Source organism: Sturnira hondurensis, unplaced genomic scaffold, assembly GCF_014824575.4.
Source record: "Sturnira hondurensis isolate 20B ecotype Veracruz unplaced genomic scaffold, ASM1482457v3 Scaffold0014302, whole genome shotgun sequence".
Taxonomy (NCBI): Eukaryota; Metazoa; Chordata; class Mammalia; order Chiroptera; family Phyllostomidae; genus Sturnira; species Sturnira hondurensis.
The window spans coordinates 4,939,076-4,961,425 of record NW_028086933.1 but is presented as its reverse complement, the minus strand read 5'-3'; the positions used below and the strand labels follow the sequence as shown (position 1 = coordinate 4,961,425).

The 22,350-nt window shown below is 43.3% G+C and overlaps 1 protein-coding gene across 3 annotated transcripts in view; it reads left to right on the top strand.

The window, feature by feature from the left end:
- The window catches only part of ARID5B (AT-rich interaction domain 5B), a 179,893-nt gene that overhangs the window by 146,072 nt on the left and 11,471 nt on the right, over positions 1–22,350 (top strand). For all 3 annotated transcript variants that reach the window (XM_037062697.1, XM_037062699.1, XM_037062698.1), the window contains one exon: positions 8,914–9,011. In XM_037062697.1, coding sequence (XP_036918592.1) covers positions 8,914–9,011 — 98 coding nt within the window. The remainder of the gene's footprint in view (positions 1–8,913; positions 9,012–22,350) is intronic.

Sequence of the window (22,350 nt, the reverse complement as noted above, 5' to 3'; positions counted from 1 at the left end):
TGTTTCTGGCCAGATATAGCATATTGTTCCACAAACGAATATTAGAGCTTGATGTCAGGGGTTGGGACAGAAAAAAATGACAAGCATTATATGAGTCACATAATCTGGTATCTACTGTGGGGATATCTGCTCTGAATTCTGACTAAAAACTCCGTAATGCTGAAAAAATGTGCATGTAATATGTTTACTCAATATATGGGCTCTCTCTGTATGTTTGTGAGGAAGGATAATACTGACATGCACTACATGTAGAATGCACATTTCACAGTCATGAATTTACTTAAAATATTTGTCTTATCAAGTGCCTTATATAAAAATGAACACTGATTTTTCACTTGGGTGGATCTGTTGATGGGACAAAGAGATTGACCCTTTGCTACTGTGACTCGTGGTTTTGCAAAATCTTGAGCTAATGTTAGCCTTCATCTTTGTGAAAAGATGGTAACTGATTCGGGGTTAGTCTCATAAATTTAGGAGCCAACCCCAGAGCCTAGACTTTTAAGTCTAGCTTTTAGTGTTAAGAATGGGAGTACCCATTTTTACGAGCTGTGACATTACAGCTCGTACTACAGATACATTACATGATGTTGCGCAATATTACAAAATGTCATTTTAAACCCAGGAACTTGTTGTTATTCTCTGATAGGGAGAATGCCAGCAAATTTCACAGCATCAGTTTTTCCTGCTTTTGTATCTTCTGTATCATCAGAAGCACTTTTTTTCCCATGCAACAGCAACTTGGTGTAGAATATACGAAGGACGTTTCCTTCCGACAAGTTTCAGGGCATTTGTAGTACTCTTCGGACAAATAGTATCTGTTCTTTTGTAGAATGCATGAATGAGTGGGTGAGTGCATGAGTGGTCACCCAATTAGAAAATCACCCAAGCATATACAGAGTGTGGCAAAAGGAGGTTTACAGTTCGTACAGAAAGTAATATAATAATTAATAAATAATGATACAAAAATAACCTGTGTTTTGTGTACTCACGACTGTATAACTACTTTTGCCCCACCCTAAATTGGTATTTAGTGAGTGTCTTATGTGTACAGAGCATCGTGTTGGGCACTGGGGGAGATACAAACATATCTAGGCCAGTGGCTCCAGTTGCTTACTGTGCTGAGGAGGTAGGCATTATAAGACGAGGTGGAGAAAGATCAATGAGCTGTTCAGGTAATGTTCTTCCTCATTTAGAGATGAGGGAAGGAAGACTTGTGGCTCTGGTGCCAGCTGAGAAGAATTTTGGAGAATGGATGGAATTTAGACACGAGAGGTCCTGGCCTTTCTGGAAGAGAAAAATCAAAGGGGGAAATAAAACACGGAGGTAGACTGAAGCTGGGCATAGAGCGTTTGAGGAACTTAAAATTGAGTTGGCTAGGTGTTGGTGACCCATGACCACGAGAGGAGGGTGGAGCCAAGGAGGAGAGATCTGGGAGGCTGGGTCCGGGAGTTACTCAGCAGGCTGCCGGGAGACGCATGGGAGACTGGTAACAGGCTGAGAGCTATGGTTTGCCACTTACACTGCTTTGGCCGCGTGTGTAGGTGGAGTCAAGTAGAGAGAGGCTGGGCTGGAGGAATATGGAAGACCAGATTGGCGTTTGTCTTTTATCTGGTGGTGTGCTCCACGTCACTTCAGCCAAGCAAATCACAGGAGGACTGGTGATTTCTGGGATTGCCCTTTATCTTCTGTTTTCATTCATACTTCAACTCCCTCCTTGTCCATTGGGTCACTACCATTTTTCATAACACTCCATGTGTTTTCATCTCATTTCAGGTGGTGCATCTCTATAGCGGTCTTTCTATAAAATCTACCTCTGGGGCCATAAACTAGATGAAGCTAATTGGTGGGATTTTTTCCTTGCTCCTTCCTTCCCTCCCTTTTCTTCTTTTCTTTCTCTTTTTAAAAATGCCTTATACTACCTGTTGGCCCTGTAGACACTTGCATTTGCTACTTTCATTCTATATTTAAGCCTTTGAATCTCCTAAGAACAAAATAAAAGCTTCTCTTGGTATATTTTGGCTAGTAAAATTTTGAGGTGGTCAGTGAGAATTCAGTTTTGACGTTAGTCCAGAAGATGTATGAATAATATCCAAAGCCTGGGGACTTAAGTTGTCATCACAGTGTTACCAGAGGACACTTATCTGTGAGATTATCTGATAGCAAGTGTACCCGTGTCATTTAGAACTCAAAAAAAAATCTCAGAATCTTCTAGATCAGTGGCTCCAAAGGCTACTCAACAACTGGGGTTCGAGCTTTCAATGGGGAACTTGCGTGTATAAGCAGTTGTCCAGGCCCCCACACTGAACTGTTAACTTTGGGGTGGGGCCTGGGCCTGAGAACCTGAGAATCCCTTTTCTCAAGCAGTCCAGGTGATGGAAATTCAGAGCTAATGGTAACAACAATTATTAACACTTCACCTCCTGGCCCTCAAGGGCCAGAGCTTCAAAACCTGGACCCCGTTTAAGTCAAGTATCAAGGATGAGAAAGTTGTCTTCATGCTGTTACTAAGTAAACACTCCAGTGTATTCTTATTTTGTTGGCTCAAAAGCAACACCAAGTTCCCAATGAGTGTTTTGCCTCTGATAAAGTGGTCATCTAAATTGGGACCCAATGAGCTATTTTCATTCTGAATAAAGGAAAGTATAGCACCCTAACATTTTTATTTTTCACACATTGCCCTTTGTGTAGAAAAATGCCCTGGTTATGTTCCAACCCCCTACCTTTGTCTTACCAGTGAGGAAACTGAGGCACAAGGAGGTGTCAGGAGTTGGGCAGGTCATCATGACGTTCTTCAAACTCTGATATGCTGAGAGTTCTGTGCACAGTCATACTAACCTTCATGGCCCCTGGAAGGTGAAAAAGTTTTGTGAATGGTCGTTGTTGGAGCTTCCCATTCTCAGCAGTCTCTTATGTAGCCAGAATGCTTTCTACATGTTTCAGTGATTTTTAGGGAAAGTGATCTAATAACCTGCCTTTGTTAGTAGCATCTTTCAGTCACTCCTCTGTCCCTGACATGATCCTCAGCAGATAAACGATTACCAGCTAAGACTTCATCTGACTGTTGAGAAAAATGTGTGAATTTGGGAGATGAGTCGAGAAGTCTGGATGATGTAAACACTCAGTAAGAGTAGAAAATTTCAAGTTTAACAATTGTAAATGTATCTCTTCTGCTGTTAACTTGTGATTGGATAGAGACATCCCTCTGGAATTCCTTTGGGTTATAAAAAGAGGCCATCATAATTGGTTTGTTTTTGTTTGTGGTTATAAACTATGTCAAACCTTCTGGTTTGAATTGCAGATTATGGATTATTTCATTTCAGTTCCTCGCAACCCTCAAATTGAATTTAAAAAAGAAAGAGGAGCAAAAATCTTATTTTATGACTTCATAACATTCAACTAATGTCTGTATTCAGTTCTCTTGGGCTCCTCTGCCTTTGCTGGAAATGTACATTGCATCCCTGCATCCTTAGGTTTAGAGATCCTGAATTTACTGAATGGGTCTGATTTCAAAAGAACCCCCCCAAAACAGTATCCTGGCATTCTGATTGGTTGGCAATGAGGACCCCTTCTTCACAGTCATATCCAGCTTCTACACATTTTAAAGTATGGTCACCTACAGCTGAAGAGGCAGACCTGGGTAAAGTTGCTGATGAACTAGGAGGCCTGCACATAGTCCCTGGTGAAGCAGTCGTAGCTCGCAGAGTAGCTTGGAATGCAGTGTGTTGCAGGTGGTTTGCTAGAGTGATTTCCACTTGGCTAACCATTTATTTGATGGCGCGCCGGGGGGATATTTGGAAAGAAGGTAGTAGAGCAGGGAAATAGGCCTTAAGTAAATCTCATTCTGCAGGCAGAAGGCCATGCAAATGGTGCCTTCAAAGAATGTCAGCTAGCAGCCCCATCTCTCCCCACTGGGGAGAAAGGACCATTATTTGTCAGCTGGGAGAGGAAGTCAGTCACTTATCTTCTGCCTGAAAGAATTAGACCTGGACACCAGCTTCTGGCTTTGACATCATTCAAGACATCCTATGAATCTACTAACCCTAGTTCTCTAGACAGACAAAGCCTCTTGCTTAATTCAAAATTTTTGAAGCCAAAGATGATGTCATGTAGTTTTGAAAGGCTCCAGTTCCTGGAGTACTACCAGGAAAAAAAAGTCATCTTCCTTGAATTCAGTGTGCCCTCAAGGTGTCCTGAGAAAGAAGCCGTTTCTCAGAGCAGCCCGGGCTACACTGCTTGCCGGAAAACTCTCCTTTTCACTCCCTATTTCCTACACATTCTTAAGCCATGGAAACTCTAAAGTCCTAAAGATTTCTGATTGCCATTTCCCCACTAGGCCACGAAAATTCCAAGGTTACTTCATCCCTGCAACCTCAAAGGTAGCAAAATCAAGGCAGGATAGCTTCACCAATGGAATTTTGGAAGGGGCAGTGCCTTTCCTACTCACAGGATCTGTTCTCTTGGCAGGGGTGGGCCTTGAGGAGAGTTAGTTTTAGGCAGCCTCACAGGACCACCTGGGTTCTAAAAAGCAGTTTGAAAACCACTGTATTTATTTTTAAGCAGTGAAACTTCATGAACATAAAAGGTATAGAGTGCTTTTCACAGTTTCTTGGGTCTTACCACACTAGGGAGAGAAGTAACTCTGAAGTGTCTTCAAAGTGTGATTAAGTCTCACACACACCTAGATGGGTTTATTCTACCTGGGTGTGGTCTGCTCAGTTTTTCATCTTGCTTTATGGTTAACAGTATGGGGTTGTGCTTTCTGCTCAATGATGAGCCCTTGAAAGCGGTAACATCTCTTTCTTTCCATAGTACCTCCCCACCCTCAACCCTCCACCTCCATGCCCCTGTCCCTGGCACAGGGCCCTGAAACAGGGAACGGAAGGAGAATTGCTGTCACAAACTCCTGTCCTCTAAGTGAGGACCTTGAGGGAGATGACAGGGGAAGCTCAATCTGGAGAAATAACTGCCTGATGAATTTGGCCATTTTCTTTAGGAAACAAAGAGCCAGAAGTTCTTCATATCCTTAAAAATGCCAGATAAAGAGAAGATCAACTTGAAATGTGAACATGACCAGGAGGCCTGACGTTTAATGAGAGAACTGATCAAACAAACCCCTTGGCTAGATCAAACTTTTCACCTGAATGGGGCTGGGGGCTAGAGAGTAGGCAGCAGGTGTTGGTTCTGCCCTCGATGGGGTGTAAAGCTGACACACATCCAGAGGACCTTGGACTACAGGATCCAAACCTTAAGGGAATGCACAATGGGGCAAGATGAAGGCACATTAGAACAGAGAGAGGATTTATACAGGTGGGAGTGCAGTGCCCAGTTGCTGGACCGGGAGGACTTCTCACATCCTTTCCCCTCTCCTAATAGGGCCATGAACCCACCCACTATAACTTTGGACAGTGGGAGGATTTAGACATTTCTTGCTTTAGAGCCCATTGTCAGCATTCTAATTAAAAGCACCCCTGGGCACCAAAAAATAGAGAGATGCACCTAGAAGACCTAGATGTCCATAAAAGTAGTTAGCAGTTGGAAGGAGCACATTTTATGATTTTCCTGTGGAAAGCAAATATCTCAGAATGACTTGATTCATCCAGGCTGGCCAGTGGAAGCTCAGTAAACAGAGAGACCACTTCCTTGAAGGCCCAGCCCCTGTCTTCACTGCAGATGAGTCCTCACTGGTAAAAATGGTGTTTAAATGGCCCTGGCTGGTGTAGCTCAGTGGATTGAGCTTGGGCCTGCGGACCAGAGTATCGAGGTTTGATTCCCAGTCAGGGCACATGCCTGGGTTGCAGGCCAGTTCCCAGCAGGGGACGCATGAGAGGCAACCGTACATTGATATTTCTCTCCCTCTCTCCTTCCCTTCCTTCTAAAGATAAATAAATAAAATCTTTTTAAAAAAAGAAATTAAAGACAAGAGCCTGCTAGCAGGGGGCTAAGATAGACCCCTAGCCTGCTGCACGTGGCTTACTCTGTCCGCCAAGTGGTGCTTGAGACTGGCTTCCTGCTACCACAGTTTCAGTCCTAGTGTGAAGACTTATTTTTTTCCTTTTGATAATTCACTGTTTATTCTTAAAGAAGCTTTGTCATCTCTGTGGTAGGCAAGTGTTTAAAAGGGCATTCTTGAGTCAGGACGATAAGATGTGTGTGTGGGGAGGTATATGATCAGTTTTCATGCAGTGGTCTCTTCTTCGTTACATTTTCCACAAGTTGTATTATTTTGTGTATATATTTGGTCAGTTGTTTGTTTTTGGTATCCACCACAAGGATGCGGTTTCATTGGGTGTTGGGTCTGTTTGTCGTTGTTGCATCTCACCCTCTAGCACAGTACCAAGCAGATGGGTGATGTTCGATAAATGATGAATGAATGGATGAGTGACTGGATGGACTCAGGTAAAACTGGAACTTATTTGTGACTCTCTGGTGAACGTAATAATAAAACCTCTGTTCTAACTAGAGGCATGAGTAGTCAGGGTAGAAGAAACCATAGTTTTGGGGGGGTTCTTTTAAGATTTTATTTTTATTTATATTTAGGGAGGGAAGAAGGAGAGGAGAGAAACATCAATGTGTGGTTGCCTCTGTGTGCGCCCAACTGGGGACCTGGCCTGCAAACCAGGCATGTGCCCTGACTGGAAATCAAACCGGTGATACTTTGGTTCATAGCCTGTGCTCAATCCACTGAGCTACACCAGCCAGGGCCAGAAGGAACCATCGTTTTACTTGATTCTTTAAGAGAGTAAAACCTCAGAGCACTATTAACCTAGCACAACCCCCTTAGATTCATGCTGATCTCTTAGCTACACTATTTTCCCACTAGTGAGAGACTCAAAGCTCAAAGTTGAGAACTTGCAGTAGTAGCTGTACTTGGCACAGCCATCTGCCTCATTTGAAACAAGAGGCTCTGGAGTTCAGTATTATTACCTGCTACCCACGTGAGTTATTCATGAGGTCATTCGGATATGGAGGCTGCTTTGATGTTGTGCAAAAAAGGGCTCCTCTTCAGACCATAAGACAGTATGAACCTTGGCATTGCCATTCTGCTGTTGAGTGCCCTTGGGCAAGTCACGCAACCTCTGAGCCTCCTGTCTTTCTGTGAATGAGGTTGCTATAATCGGCCTCACAGGCTGTGGGAGGATCAAGTGATATTATGGGTGGGTAAAGTCTTTATAAAATATGCCATACAGTGCACACCAGATACAAGAATGTCAAGAGTGATCGTTTCTTCTGATGTAGGGACATACACAGGCTGTTTTCTGGCCCTCTGGGCTCCGCTGAGGGAGGTTAGTGTGGGCTCTTAGGAACTCCATGAACATTGGGAAGAAGGGGGTCCTGTTTCCTCTTTCTTGATACACAGGTCTCGCAGAGATCAGCCAGGAATTGTATTATTTAAAAGGTTGGAGGGAGATTGTCGTTAAATATAAAATAATTACCAAAGTACATATTTTGAGTGTTTTAAAAAGAGCTTGAAACCATTTGTTATCATCAAAACCAAGCTACAAAATAAAGGGGGATTTTGTTTTCCGTTATACCTACTAGTAGGCAGTTCTGTCTAATGACGACAAATGAAACAAATAGGTTCAGGAGTGACTCATGGGACATTGGATAGGGCAGAGCTCACCTTGTCTCGAGCTCTTACTTGGGCCTATTGAGAAGGGTTTATGGAAATGAGGGGGCTCTTTTCTCTTGAAAATGGAAAAGGTACCATTTACCTTATGACATTTAACCCCCCTTCGCTTCTTCCTTACACTTTCAGAAGCCCTGGTTGCGAGTTGAGATTTCCCCCCTGGATTACTGCCTTTAGCCCCTAAGTGAATACCACTGGCCCTTCTGTAGTTTTCAGAAGAAGCCTCCTGCTCTGGTTGTATGAAACGCCCCAGGCCCCATTGCCACGCCCTGCCCCTATGCATTCCAATGACCGTTTTCCTGTAACCCTGTTTAGAAACTTTCCCAATGACCTTAGAACGGGTCTGCCTTCCCAGTTTCAAGGAAACACTAGACTTTCTCAGACGTAGTAAATGATGGGGTTTCCCCCAAGTAATCATTTGCCAGGTTGTGCATCTGTTATTTGGTAAAATCTTAATCCACGTAGAAAAATAAGACTATGGTGTGCCATTCGGTATGTTGTAATCTGTTTGTTTTTATTCACCCAACTCAATAGTATGCATAACTTACATTCTCACTTTGGAATATGTTTGTTTTCATAGGATCTGATCAATATCCCATTTTCCTGACCTAAGTGAATAAAAATGAACAGCTTACATGACATGCACAGTTGTAGAGTTTGATTTTGTTCTGGTGGTTACAGGAGCTGTCATTAAAATGTAGCCTGGAATGACTGTAAATTCCATAACCAGTTTGATCAGTCTAATTAGTTTGTGTTGTCATTTTATTTAGTTCTGAAAGTAGGCAACATATCACATAGTTTGAACATCAGAAGGTACAAAAGCATGTTTGGTGAAAAGCGTGTCTCTCAACTTGGCCACCCGTTTCCACGCCGCCCAAGCAGCCGATGTTAATCCTGCTCATGTACACTGGTGTACTAAGATATCTTTTAGGAAAAATTTGTTTTATTTTGATGCTTCAGCACATGGCATAAAAGAACAGAGCGTGAGGTTGGGACCTTGGGGGACAGATAACCGCTTAAGAATCCAGGGAGGTGCCTGAGGTGAAAAAACACCAAGGGTGACAAAATACAGAGCCAGAGGCAGAATTCCATCCTTCTCGTAAAGAAAAGTGCTCAGAGTGAGATCTCACTGTAAACTGTGGGTCTTCCCGTGTGCTCATTTGGACCACTCTGTTTCTGGGTCTCCAGAACAGACAGCCCTCCTTTGACTGTTGCTTAAGTATTGAATCCTGGCACTGCGAACCTCTTATGATGCAAGACTGAATTTCCCATTGCCATTTTTTCAGATCACAGCCCGCCGTCAATGGAAACACATTTATGATGAATTAGGCGGTAATCCCGGGAGCACCAGCGCCGCCACTTGCACCCGCAGACATTATGAAAGGTAAAAAAAAAAGATGTAATTTTGGAAAGTCCTTGCTTAGTTGAAATTGTGTTCATTGGAAGATGCTTCTGGTGAAGTGTAATACCAGAAGAAGTCTGAAGGACCTTTTAGGAAACAGAACATACCCCTCCGGCGTTTTATTTTGCGTAGTGCCATATGACTTTTAAGGGACACGGCTTTCTCTGGTTACTGGGGCTAAAATTAGATGTTCTTTTTAGGTTTGCTTTTATCCCGTCTGACCACCTGCCTGACAATACCATTTTCCCGCCACTGGCATAGATTACTCAGTGTTCTCTGTAGGTTCATTTGCTATGAGAATCTTCAGAATCTGGGAAGCATAGCAGTGTTAACTGTGAGTGGCCATGTAACTGTATTAACATGAAATGTATTCATGTTGAATGTATTCATATTACAAAGGAAGCATTTTTTAATAATGCTTATTTAATAATGCTAATTTTCTTAAAAATGAGCCCCGGATAAGATTCTTTGGTTTTGCCCGTCTTGGTATTGCTCTTCTGTGGCTGTGCTCTTCGACCCAGGAAATCCTTTCTTGCCAAGCTCTGTGTGGTTTAGTTTTCTAACAGTTAAAGCCTCTTTAGGAAGGTGGTGCTGATGCAAACGAGAAGTAATGCCACATTAGACTACTCTGAGGGCTGCCTCCACAGGACTAGTTTCCCTTTGTGTTGGGACTGTGTTCACCTCCACACTGAAGATCAGTTAGCAGATTCACGCGTTACCCTTGCTCTGTGCTTCAAGCCTGTGCTGAATTTGCTTAGACCCCACCAGCTTCCGCGGCAGTGGCCTTTCCCTTCTGAAGGGGAGACTGACTCAGCTCCCTGGTTTCAAATTCAGAGCTTGTGAGCTCCAAGTAGAGGTTGTGTGTGTGTGTGTGTGTGTCTGTGTGTGCTGTAATAACGACCGAGGGTGGAATGAAGCCAGAGACAGTCAGCTGAACAAACAGGCCAGTTAACTTGCTAGCTGGAAAGTTAAAATACAACTGGTAACTCTGACTGTTGCTGCTCACGTAGTCAATTAGCATTCCAACTTCAACCCCGAAGCTTACCACCCACCTCAGGATCGTACAAATGAGTCTTCAGATAATGTCATCTATGTCACACATCAACTCTTAGTCATAGTTCTTCAGAGTGCAATTATATTTTTATCTGTATGGCATTTAACTCAGAGCCTCTTTGAGTAGAACTGTTCAATGAAATTGACAATGTCTTTGTAGCTATAACAAACTTAGTTATTAGGAGTAGTAGTTACTATTTGTAATTATAATAAACTGAATTGGGTTTAGTAACCCCCCCAAAATTTCCAAAGAGCATTCCCCCAAATTTGTCTTATTTGCCAGTATTATAATCCAGAAAGATTTTTAAAAATTAGACACAGGAATTCAAATTACTCTTCATAGCATTGTTTCCAATATAGTACATGAATTTCTCCAGTGTGTCGTTTCTCTCGGTATTTAACGCAGAAGCTCACCGTACGTCACAGTTACAGCATGGATGTACTGGAACAAACAGACGTACTCTCTCAGGGGACTGTGTTGTAAATAAGCATCCAAGGTATCATAGTCACTTGGATTTTGCTTATAACTCAAGGCTTTATTCAGAATATTTTTATTGGAAACACTGTGCTTTCAAATAGCTTATATTCTGATGGCGAACCTTCCTTACCCGCTGTGCAAATGTTCACAACACGTGAACCATCGCACTTAAAGGATAACAATTAAAGTTTGAAAAAGGGAATGCATCTCACCTGTTAGCTACCTCCCCCAGTTAAAAAATGAAAAATTAGTCAAACATATTACAAAACATCACAAGGTCAGAAAACAGATAAAGTTTGATATGGAAAAAATGGAATTTAAAAGGGGTATGTGCACGTGTGTGTGTGTGTGTGTGTGTGTGTGTGAAACGCAGGCAAGCAGTTTTGTGGATGAAAGTAACCTCAGTCTTAGATGAAGTGGCGAAGCACTTTGCTTCAAGATTTACCTCTTCTTGGAGCCGCAGAACCCCAAATACCATTTGAGTTGGAAAATTCTAGTAGAGATACCTCAAACTGTAGCAACTCAGAAACATCATTGAAGCTGTTTAAAAATTTCTCTTCTCATTCTTGAGGGTAGAATGGATATTTCATAAAGGTTTGTCTCCCCACTGGATACCGCTTTTTGAAAAGCTCTGTCTTTGAGTCTGAATTATGAATTTGCTTGGTCATTGTCTATCAGTAGGGGAAACACAGAAATCACAGTAGGTATTCAACCAAAAGAATTTATTATAGGCATTGCTTAAACGAGAGTTGGTATGAAGCGCTGCATTAATACAAAGGTAGTAATCCGTTTTCTCGGGGCTGTGAGAATGGAGGTAAGAGGTGTTGCTACCCAGCCATTCAAGGAGTAGGCCCCATAGAGCTGGGGTTCGGATCGCTTCTAGGAGAGGCGCCCAACCCATGCTGCTGCTTCGCAGGAGCCCTGTGGGGCTGGACTCAGACCTAGGAGGCTGTGCTCCCTGGCTGGTGAGGAGATGCGTTGAAACTGCCCTGCGATGGTTGACAGAAGCTGGAGGCTGGAACCAACGGCTGCTGCTAAGTTACTGTCTAGTCGGCACTGACATGAAGAGCAAGTAAAGTACAAAGAAAGAGGTCCCCCCTCTCTCCTCCCCTGACCTGGTAGGGCCCATTTGCAGGAGAGAACTGGCAAATGAGATATAGTTTACAGAGCCCCAGCCCCAACATCACCAAACAGAGCACAGAGGCTGGAACTGGAGTTGAGAGACAGTAGTCCCTCTGCGAAGTGGAACCCCCAGCGTGGAAATCTCAGGGCAGAGCCTGAAGCCCAGATTAGGATCTAGCTGACCCCAAATATTACATATTTGTAATATGTTTTGACCCCAGGTGATTAGCAAGGTCCATAACCCTTCCTCGGCGTTTCCTTATGTCATCTAGGCCCCTCCCATGGTTGTGACCAGATATAAAGGTGTCTTGAATAATTAGTAATTGATCAGAGTTAAGTGCCAAAGTTTTCAGATGACTAACTTTTTAAAAATATATTCAGACTCTACTTACAATAATGCCTATTCGTGATAATGCCTCCCTCATCTGAGCACGTCACAATTTCACAAGAGTCACCCATCGTGAGCTCTCCATGTCTTGCTTCCCTTGAATGGTTTTAGCAGAGAAAAGCAGAGGACACTGTGACCTGTCCAGGCACCTGAAAGAGTTCTGTTTCGGGCAGAGAAGAGATGAAGCTCTGGGCTAAAACTGTGCTTAGCGATCATGGCCAATTTCAGTCCTTCCTGCTAACACAGAACAGATGACTAGATTGGTGAAGGACCACCGTTTTGAAGAAGGTTCAAAGAGTTGGAAAGAGTCAGGATGCTGTGGGAAAACATCTCACTGGAGATGTTCTTGGAAATTTGTAAATCCTTTCAAATCAGAACAGATCCCTAGGGGTTTTTCCTCCACTGCTGGTTCAGCCCTGGTCTCTGATTCTTTACACTCTGGTGTAGAAACCTGGTCCTTTTCCTGTTTCCCTACCCCCAGCTTTGCTGTCCCAGAAGATGAAGAGGAAATGAGTGATCTACTCTGCATTATCCACTGATTTATTTTTCATGCAGTGTGGTTCACATTTCCCGTAAATGTTTTCATTTTCCAACAAGAAAAAAATAGCCGGTTCCTCCATAAATGTTACTTGTATATTAGTTGTGCACTTTTGGTTTATTAATGAGTGTAATAATGAAAGTGTGGGTTGCTGAAAAGAATCAATGGGTGTTTTTATTTAAGGCATAGCAGACGCTACAATGCCTGTGAATGCATCATTGTCGCGGAAGGCCTGACTCGTCCAAACTTGCCTCTGATTGGTTTAAATCAAATAGGTCCAAGCACTTCATAAAAATGTCTTTGTCAGCCTGGTTTTGCTTCTAAACCTATTCGTCTCTGTCAGTTTTTAATATTAGTACCAGGCTCCTGGCCATAGTCCATTAGTACTGTACTTAATTGCTCATGTTACAGATGATCACCAATAGAAAAAGCATTAATGTTTTCCTATCATGAGACTGTTACTATGTGGCTATCTCAAACTCAGAAGAGCTATGAAGTGTGGTTATTCTGGACATTTCTTGCTCAGAATTTATAGGTAAAGTCACTGTAAGATTATAATGCAAAGAAAAACGTTCCCCTCCTCCTAGGCAGGACCCAGCTAGGGGAAATATTTTCTTTCTTGTTCAACTATTTAAGGTGCCTCAAATTGCTTTCTTCTATCAGTAAAGGAAAATGGTTACTTTCATGGAATTCTCTTGGTTTGATTTTTCTAGAATACTAATTCGCTTTAAAGGCTTTGTTTTCACATGCAGATTCGTTTTCTTTTTAAATGTTTTTAAGCACATTCAGGGGAAAAAGTCTTTACACAGAATACCAGATTACTGGTTTTGATTTTCCTGAATAAATTACATGGTCTGTTTCTGTGCAGCACATGAAGTTGTTATTAGGGACTGAAAAAGGAGCAGTAAGGCAAAAGCACATATGCCTCGTTTTTCCGAGTATTTAGACAATCAAAATCAGAAACAAAGTGTTTGTGGGGAGGGGGGAAATGAGCAATTACACTTCATCTTCTCACAGACTTCATGCCCAATTGCAAATCCTAACCTTTTGCTTTTCCCGTAAGCATTCCTTGGGCGAGACTGTCATGCCGTGTGGCTTAGGTGGCTTCCTTTGCAGTGACTTGGGGTGAGCTGTACCCAGTTCAGATGCATTTGGGCAGAACCCGAGTAACAGTCAGCTGGGGCTTCGGCCTTTTTTTCTCAGAAGGTGGAAGGCAGGGTGTGGGAGGTTCATGTCTTCAGTGAGATAAGTATGTGCTTTAAGATAAATGCCAAAAATATGTCAGGTTCCAAGGAACTCAGCTAATTACATTGTGGGAAAGGCCAAGAGAAAGTAAGGTGCATTACAGTTTTGTGCATGTCTGTTCATGTCCAGGACATTGGTGGATTCTTGCTCATTTGACACCCGTGATGTTAATCAATACACGCTATAGAAAGTCACAGGCCGGATCACAGCGTTTTTTATTTGAGAGGGCCCTTAGCAATCTAGACCAGTGTTAACTCAGAGAGGTCTTCTGACATGTCTGTGACCTGTTTGCTGCTAGGCCGAGGTGAGCCAGGCACAACTGCAAATAAGCATTGATACCCTTACATAGTGACCTGCCAGAAACATTTGATGTCCATTGAACCTAATAAAAATTGAGGCTTGTGTTTTTGTGGGGGTTTTTAATATTGCTTTTTTCTAATAGTTCATTTTTATGGTGTTTTACAAAAGCATCAGAAGGCAACAGGTGGGACATTGAGGAAATGAGTCCTTACTCTGGGCCATTGGAGAATTGCCACTCCATCCCAGTGGTCACAAACTCAGGTGTTCCCAGGGCAGGTAACCGAGGTGGGGCAGGTGGCCTGGTGGGAAAGTGCAGAGCTGGCACACACCACCCAGGCCAGAGAGGCCTGGGAGGATCAGCCAACACCATTGCCTTAGGCAGATCCAGTCTCGGGGCTTCCAGGCCTTCCTTGCTTTCTAGATAATTTTCATGTGAAATCACCTGACTTCCAGATATTGGCTCCAGTATTTCTGCAGAGATTTTACATGAGCTAAACTAGACATGCTCCTAAGCAAAGGTAGCCCCCAGGCAGCCAAGTTCTGTGAAAACTGAACTGTTGTTGGCACGAAGCTGATCTTGTGTCTGCGTCAATGCCCTGCAGTAGGGGGGAGCAAGGAAGAAAGCACCAGTGTCAGAGGTGCTGTTCATCTAAGCACTTCCATGAGCCGAGCTAGACACCCTCTGCAGCTGTCCATGGATCCCACCTTGCCTTCCAGGGCTGCCTCGTTCTGTGCCCTTCCTGTTCTAGGCGATGTGCTGCCTGCCACACACTTGGCAAAGCCCCTCCCTCATGTCACATGTTCCTGTTCCATTCACCCAAGCCCCAGAACAGGATTTAGGGACTGGACCAAGCTTGGCTTGCTCTCATGGAGGTGCTTCCAATGTGTGTCACTCGGAATACCCGAGGCCAGTCTGGATGTGGTAAATAGTGCTTCTCGGGATGTGTCGATCTATCAGTGCAGCCTAAGATTACGGGTGAAATTGGTTGAGTGGCCGCCCTCGAGAGGCAGTGGCGTCTTTTTTTTTTTTTAAGATTTTATTTATTTATCTTTAGAAGGGAAGGAGAGGGAAAGAAACATCAATGTATGGTTGCCTTTCGTGCGGTCCCTGCTAGGAGTTGGCCTGCAAGGAACCGGCCTGCAACCCAGGCATGTGCCCTGACTGGGAATCGAACCTCGATCCTCTAGTTCTCAGGCCCACGCTCAATCCACTGAGCTACACCAGCCAGGGCAGCAGTGGTGTCTTTTGAACATCTACACAAAACACTCTCACGGATCAGGAAAACGTGTGAACCCAAGAGTTTAGAAAAGGGCTAGCAAAATGAGGAAGGGCGCACACTACCACATTTGTGTAGAGATTGCTAAGGGAACACAGTGTTGCTTCTCATGAGCCTAAACTCAGCCTCAGAATTCTTCCCAGTATGGTGCCCCCAGCTCCTCTGTCAATGCATTGGGACTTCGGGATGCTGTGATCCTTGGCTTACCTAACTTCTCAAGTGATTCGACTCACAGTCCACATGTACATAAAAGGGAGTTAGACATTTAGGGCCATAAAAACCTTAGGTAAGTAAGTGATAAATACAAAATTCAACATAGATTAAAGAGAATTTCCCACCGCAATGAGCAGGGGAATCTTCCAGGGGGATCTAGAGTGTCAACTGGATCTTGGAGAGGTTAGGTTAGAACTTGAGATAGATCATCGTAAGTTGCCTAAAATATTTAAGTTGTTGAATTCAAAAACAATAAAGAAACTCTTTTTGAGGGAAAGGACCACGTGATATTACTTTCCTGAGATTCCTCAGTGCACCCAGGCCAGCATCATAAACATATCTGGGACTCAGGAATTAGGGGTGGAATGAATGAAATCGAATCTAAACAAAAAAGGACAGTCTCCTCTAGGAAACAGGCGAAGAGGTAGGGAGCGGAGTGGTAGGAGGGCTGTTGAGGTGAGCTGAGTTTCCAAATTGGATCCACCAAAGACAGGCATTGTAGTTTATCTTCTCACCTTTCCTCACGCCCCATCCTCACCCACAGCGGAGTTGACAATCTATGGGCTTGCGTCTCCTTCTTGCACACTTGGTAATGTCTTGGTAATGGTGGCTCTGGCCAGAGCCAGGCACTCTGTTGGTAGCACGTCTGCAGCATCGCCACCCAGGCACTCTTATCTCCCCTCCCCCCAGCCCCACAGAAGGCCTCTTGGCCCTGATCAACACCAGCAGCCCAGGAAGTCTAACACAGGCACTGACATTTAGGCAGGCTGAGGCTGGCCTGAACTACACGTTAGTGCCCTCCAGTCTGCGCTTCCTCCAGCTTGTTCTTACAAAGGTCCTGAGTTAAGTGGGTCCTGGAGCAGCTTCTTATCATCTGTAAAGAATGTCTCACTAAAGGACCGTTAGGTAATTTCATGAGCAGGAGCCTCCCTCCATATCATTCAGCATGCCTAAAATGCTCTGATAACTTTCCAATGCCTGGATATTTCCAGAAAACTTTTCAAAGGAAAACAAAATGCTAGCCAAGCCCCGGAGTAGAAAAACTGGTTTCTGTTTAAAAAAAAATAAACAACTGCCTTTGAAAAATCTCTATTTAAAAATTCTTAAATTTGTCTCCAAATGCGAGTTGTAATTAATAGAAGTTGGAGATTACACAGTCGAGTGTAAAAACACCCTCAGGCACAAACTAATCCAGTGTGTATGTCATGCTGTAAACTACAGCAAGTTCTTTGTTTGACGCCCCCCCCCCAGAAAAAAAAAAGCTTGCCAAACAGCAGTTTTTTCTTTGTCAGGCTCCTTTATTGTCTTATTTTTGTTTTCACTCCGTCTCGCCCACCCCACTTCCCTTTGAACCTGGCTATCGTCTTTAAGAAACTTTACAGGCTCCATGTTTTATTGATAGTTTTCATCAAGCATGAATTTAAATTTGAGAATAGATTAGGTGTCTTAGCCCCATTTCTTTTTGATAAATAACAAGAGGTTCCTACTTATGATTTTCTGTCCTCGGGGCTTTATCATTAAGATTAAATAACTGTACTCTCAAGCATGCCACTGCACAAACATCTTTTCAATTATGTGAGTAACAGATGCCTTCACAAAGGAACTATTGAAAATTCAGAAAGCATGTTTCCAAAAAAGAAAAGGAAAAAAAGAAGTATCATATGACAGAAGAATGTAATTGTTTACCATTAAACTATATCCTTAACTCTTCCACTGAAAACCTCTTGGAACATTTTGCTTTTGTACAAGTTACTACAGAGTTTGATTAGAATAATAAATGTGTGGGGGGATTGTTGAACATTTCAGAAGCTCTGGAATCTGTGGTATCTCACATGCATGGGGCCTAAATGCCATAGCTGTTTGCTGTTTTTCCAGATTGACACTGCCTGCCTGCCGTTGTGGGGTCCACATCATGTTGCAAACACTGTAGTTATATTTGTCTCTTATTCTTGACATGACGCTCATCTGCTCTGGAAATGGATCCATGCAGCTTGATTCTGAGTTAGTCACTGTTCTCACTGGGAAGAATAATTGCTGCCGCCCTGGCTGGCTGGCATCCCAGGGGGAGGGCTGGGTCTGTTTATGGTCCATGCCCTCTGTTGCGAGCCTGTATTTTAATCCCGGGGGGCATAAAGTCAGCCTTTTTTTTATATCTATTTGCACTTTTTTCAATGTGGTCTTCATTTGAAAGTCACAGGGCTACCATTAACCTAGACACTCTTAGAAGTGGCAAGGAGGCCTCATAGAAGCAGAGTCCTCCAGGGGCTTCTAGTTTATGGGGAACTAGACTTGCTAAGATGAAGGGCTACAGGCTGGAATTTGGGGAGGATGTGGTTCCTGAGTTTCTCTTACCCTCCAGCATCAAGTTATAACCTTGATGGGGTTATAACCTTTTAGAAAGTTGTGGCACACTGTAAAAGCATTAGTGTGCTTAGTGCCCAAGCCATAGGGCTGCTTTCATTGTAGGGGGTTGACCCGTAGTTTCCACATAGGTCTGTCCCCAGGTCTGTTGCCGCTGAGAAACGGAGTCTCACTCTGACTTCTTAGGGAGCTCCTTAGGAGCCGGAATTCTCTTAACCCAGGGGTCATCATTTCAGTATTTCCCCCACATTGGTGCTTCTCAGACAATGTGCAAAGGTGCACAAGCTCCTTGCTGAGATGAAAGCAGCTCAGACCAGCCAAGGCAGGCAGATCTGTGTTTGAACTCGAGTTTTGGCACTTTGTAGCTGCTTTCCTTTGACCAGTCATCTACTCATTGAAATGACCAGTCATTTCACTTTTGCTTAGTTAGGGTGACGGTCATTCCAAGATCATGGAGGTAGGTATCAGAGTTATTAATGGGCCTAAGAAATCACCCTGCCACCACTTCTAGGACTAAATGGAATTAGTACCTTTAAGGGGTTTTCTTTCTTTCTTCCCTTCTTTCTTGGGTTTTTATTTTGGAATAATCTTTTATTGTTTTATTGAGTTATCTTATTTTTTAGCACCATTTATCAAGGCTATACTCTTCTCCGTGTCCCCCACCACCTCCCCCACCCAATCACCACACTATAGTCCATGTCCATGAGTTCTTTCTCTCTCTTTTTTCTTTTTTGCTCATTCCCTCCACCCCATCTTCTGCTGCCCCTTGAGTAAGTAATGAAGCCCCTGGCGAGCAGGTGGCAAGAGCTTTGCTGAAGATGAGTATCTATGTTCTGTTGTTGATCACAATGGGCCACATGCCTTTTAGGTGTGTCAGCTTGGAATACAAATGAGTGATGCTGTTTATACCTGCTTCCCTTTTAAAAAGCTTGGTACACTTTACCCTTTGTAGCTCATGGGCAAGCTTCCTTCTGTGCAGAGTCCATGTTGCATTCTCCCACCGGTTTCTTGGCTCTGATGGGTCCTGTTGTAGGCTCGTTCCCTGCAGCCCGCATGTTAGCACAGTGCCTCCCTCCCTGAACTGGGGCTCAACGCTTTCAGTTCATTCTCATTGGAAGGTGACACTGGAGGCCTCTTTCTCATCCTTCTTGGTTACTAGTATGTTGCTCCTCACGCTCTGCGCACTCTTGTTTCTGCCTTGCTGAAAGTCACACCATAAAATAGAGGTCTTTGTGCAGAGCCCAGATCGTTCTCAGGTGCAGGTTGTCTTGAAAAATAATAATAACCCAGGGTCAAAGCAGCACAGTTGCTATTGAACTCCACAAGCATCGTGGCCACCGAGGGGACATTCACACCTCCCTGCACATTGACTGGGCACACCTGGCTGGACTTTCATCTCGATGACTTTTGCAAATTCTCCTCTGCCCTTTTAGAGTCCTGATCTGGGGCCCCAAGAGGTGAGCAGAATGTGTGATTAGAAACTTTCTATACTTTTTGGACCCTTAATAAATGTGTGTACTTCATCTTCAAAAAGAAAAATATACCTTTTATTGGCTTCCTATTTGGTGAAAGATTGCTTCCAACACTTCACAGGGATGTTATATTTTCAATTTCTGGCTGAGAAGGGAAATGTCCAGCCAAGCCTTCGAGTTTATCAACCTCAGAATCGACTTGGAGGTGTAATGACTCCATTTGGAATCTGATCAGGTCTGAGGCCCCCAAAGAACCAATATGTCGTTTCTTTTCCACCACCACAAAAATACCTAACAATATAAGAATAGTAGTATTGTTGCCTTAACAGGAACACCAGTTTTATTTCCCTCTGCCCCTAAAACATTCTGCTCCCCGTCGCCAGCAGGTCCTCGGGCCTGGCGTGTTTTACTGCTTCGACACTGTGAAAGCACCTGTGAAGTACCCAGGGTGAGGTTCAAATGCAACGCGAAAGATTTGCCCCTTCTTTCCCCCACTCTCCAGATTAAATCAGTTCCAGACATTATTATAATATCATTTTCCAGAGCTCTTATAAATAGATGGATTCTCATTTCTCCTCTTAAGTACTGTTTGCTAAATGTTTTGGCCCAAAAGTTCAGTCATTCCATCCAAGCATTAATCAATACAGGAGACGTTAGTGGTTGCTCACTCAGATGAGATTTGACATTATTTTTCCTCTGCCTGTGGGGAGGGGAGGGGCATGTTGCCTAATAAAGATGAAGGGTCTTTTCTTCTTTTGTACCAAATGCAAATGATGAGGACATGCACTTTTCCAAGCATGAGGCTGCTGCTTTTTGTCGAGAAAGAGGGGGGCAAGGCCTCGGAGGATTTTAGAATTTGTAAATATAAAATTATCTGCCTTGGTGTTTAAAAAAATAATAAAAGGGAGAAAGAGTTGGCAGGTTGCCAGATTACTTACATTACAGTAATAGATTTGCTGACCCCTGACTTCTGCTGTAGAGCAAAGTATTGAATTTTTCATAATATCAGATGAAGCAGATCTAAAAACCTAGTACACTGAGCGCCATTATTTAACTTGAGATTTAACAAAGCCAAAATCCTTTCAAACCAGCAGTTTTTTTGTATGATGATAATTTAGTGGCTCAGACGCTAATAAATCAAGGTTACAATGCCATTGATTTGTCAATTTTAATTTGGGTTGATTTTAAGTTGTCTTTTAAAAAAAGAGGAGGAAAAAAATCTTGCTTTTCACAGTGACTGAATTTAATAAGAATCTCTGATAGCAAAAGGCTCCCCTACTGCTTCTGCTTTGGGGTGGAAAATGTTATTCTTGTATTATTCCTAGGGAAAAAAAAATCTCGTGCTGCTACAAATCTTACGCCTATGGAAAGATGTTATTTTTTTTAATGCATGATGGCTTACCTACTTGAGGTCCATTAATGGCATCATAAATAAGCATTTTGCTAATCTGAAATGTGAAATCTGGATAATAATAAAGACCCATTTATCTGCCCAGCTTTCAATCCCCAGACTAGATGTAGATTGGGCTGGAAAAGGATGAGGGGGGCGTCTCTCTAATGAATATATTGCTGCCTTTCCCCGTTACTTCCACCCACCTAAAACCCAACGTGCACTCTTAGAGTTTCAGTCCATTGAAAAGATTTCTTCTGTGTAATGCGTTCTTAGGCACTGGGGTGCATTTTTGCTTTTATCTGTGCAGTTTAGAAACTGATTAGTTTGTTGTACTACAAATATCTGAGGAATAATCCTCTGCAAGGCACAGGCATGTTGCATTATCCTAAATTCTTTACATAGTACCAATCTACTCGGCTTCCTGCATTGGGCAATGTTGACCTTGTATTGGCTAACCTGTTTTTGATGCTCACATGTACGTTAAACGTTCAATGTTCAGAAACCTATTATGGTTGGTACTCATCCCTTATGCTGTAAAAAACTAATAATCAAAGGGTAAGACCGTATCCTGTGGGGTCATGGTGTTGTACCATGACAGAATAACTGAAAAACATTCCGTGAAAACCACCGCAAACGGAAACCACTCTGTGAGCGGCAGTCGTTTGGGTGCCGTGCAAGACCATGTCCTGTTCTTCAGGGGCTTAGTCGGTCATATTTCTACTTGTTTCTTTTTAGCTGCTGCCTTTCTTGTTTTATTTTGGGAGCCTTTTCCCCCCCTGAGCCTCTATAATTATCTTTTAGTGATTTAGAATGGAAAAAAACCCCACTCAGCTGACCTTTACACACACACATTCTCTTTCTGTCTCTCTCTCTCTCTCTCTCTCTCACACACACACACACACACACACACACACACACACACTCTCTCTCTCTCTCTCTCCCTTTGGAAGACTTGAACAAGCAGGGATTGTGTTTGGATTCAGTTTTACCTTAGTCATGCCTCTTTCCAGATACAAGAAACATTTAATTCCAGATTTCCTGCTTCTGGCTTTAGGCCTTTGACCAGCAAAGTGAAATGTTGTGTTTTTTTTGTTGTTTTTTTTTTTACTGCTGTCGGCCAGCCAGCTGCTGAGTTGAGTGAAGAGGGGAAAAAAAGAAAAGAAAAAAGAAATGAAATGGAAATGTTGCCCTGCCTCTTGAATTTGCAAAATTGTGTGAGGGAACTAAAGCCTCGTTAGCACCCACCTGGAGAACTAGGTTGGCCCAGGACTGTCAAAACCTGAGGTGAGGGGGCCTTTGAGTGCCCACCTTGGGTGTCTCTCCCACTCAGTTCTCTGCTCCTGCTCCCCTCCCCACCCCCCACACACAGATGGTGCGGCCACCCGTCTTAGTGAAGAGGGTGTCACTGTATCAATTAGAGAATGGAGTTGGGGGCAGGGTAGCAAGCATTGGAATACCCAGACTTCCATGCTCCGTGGATT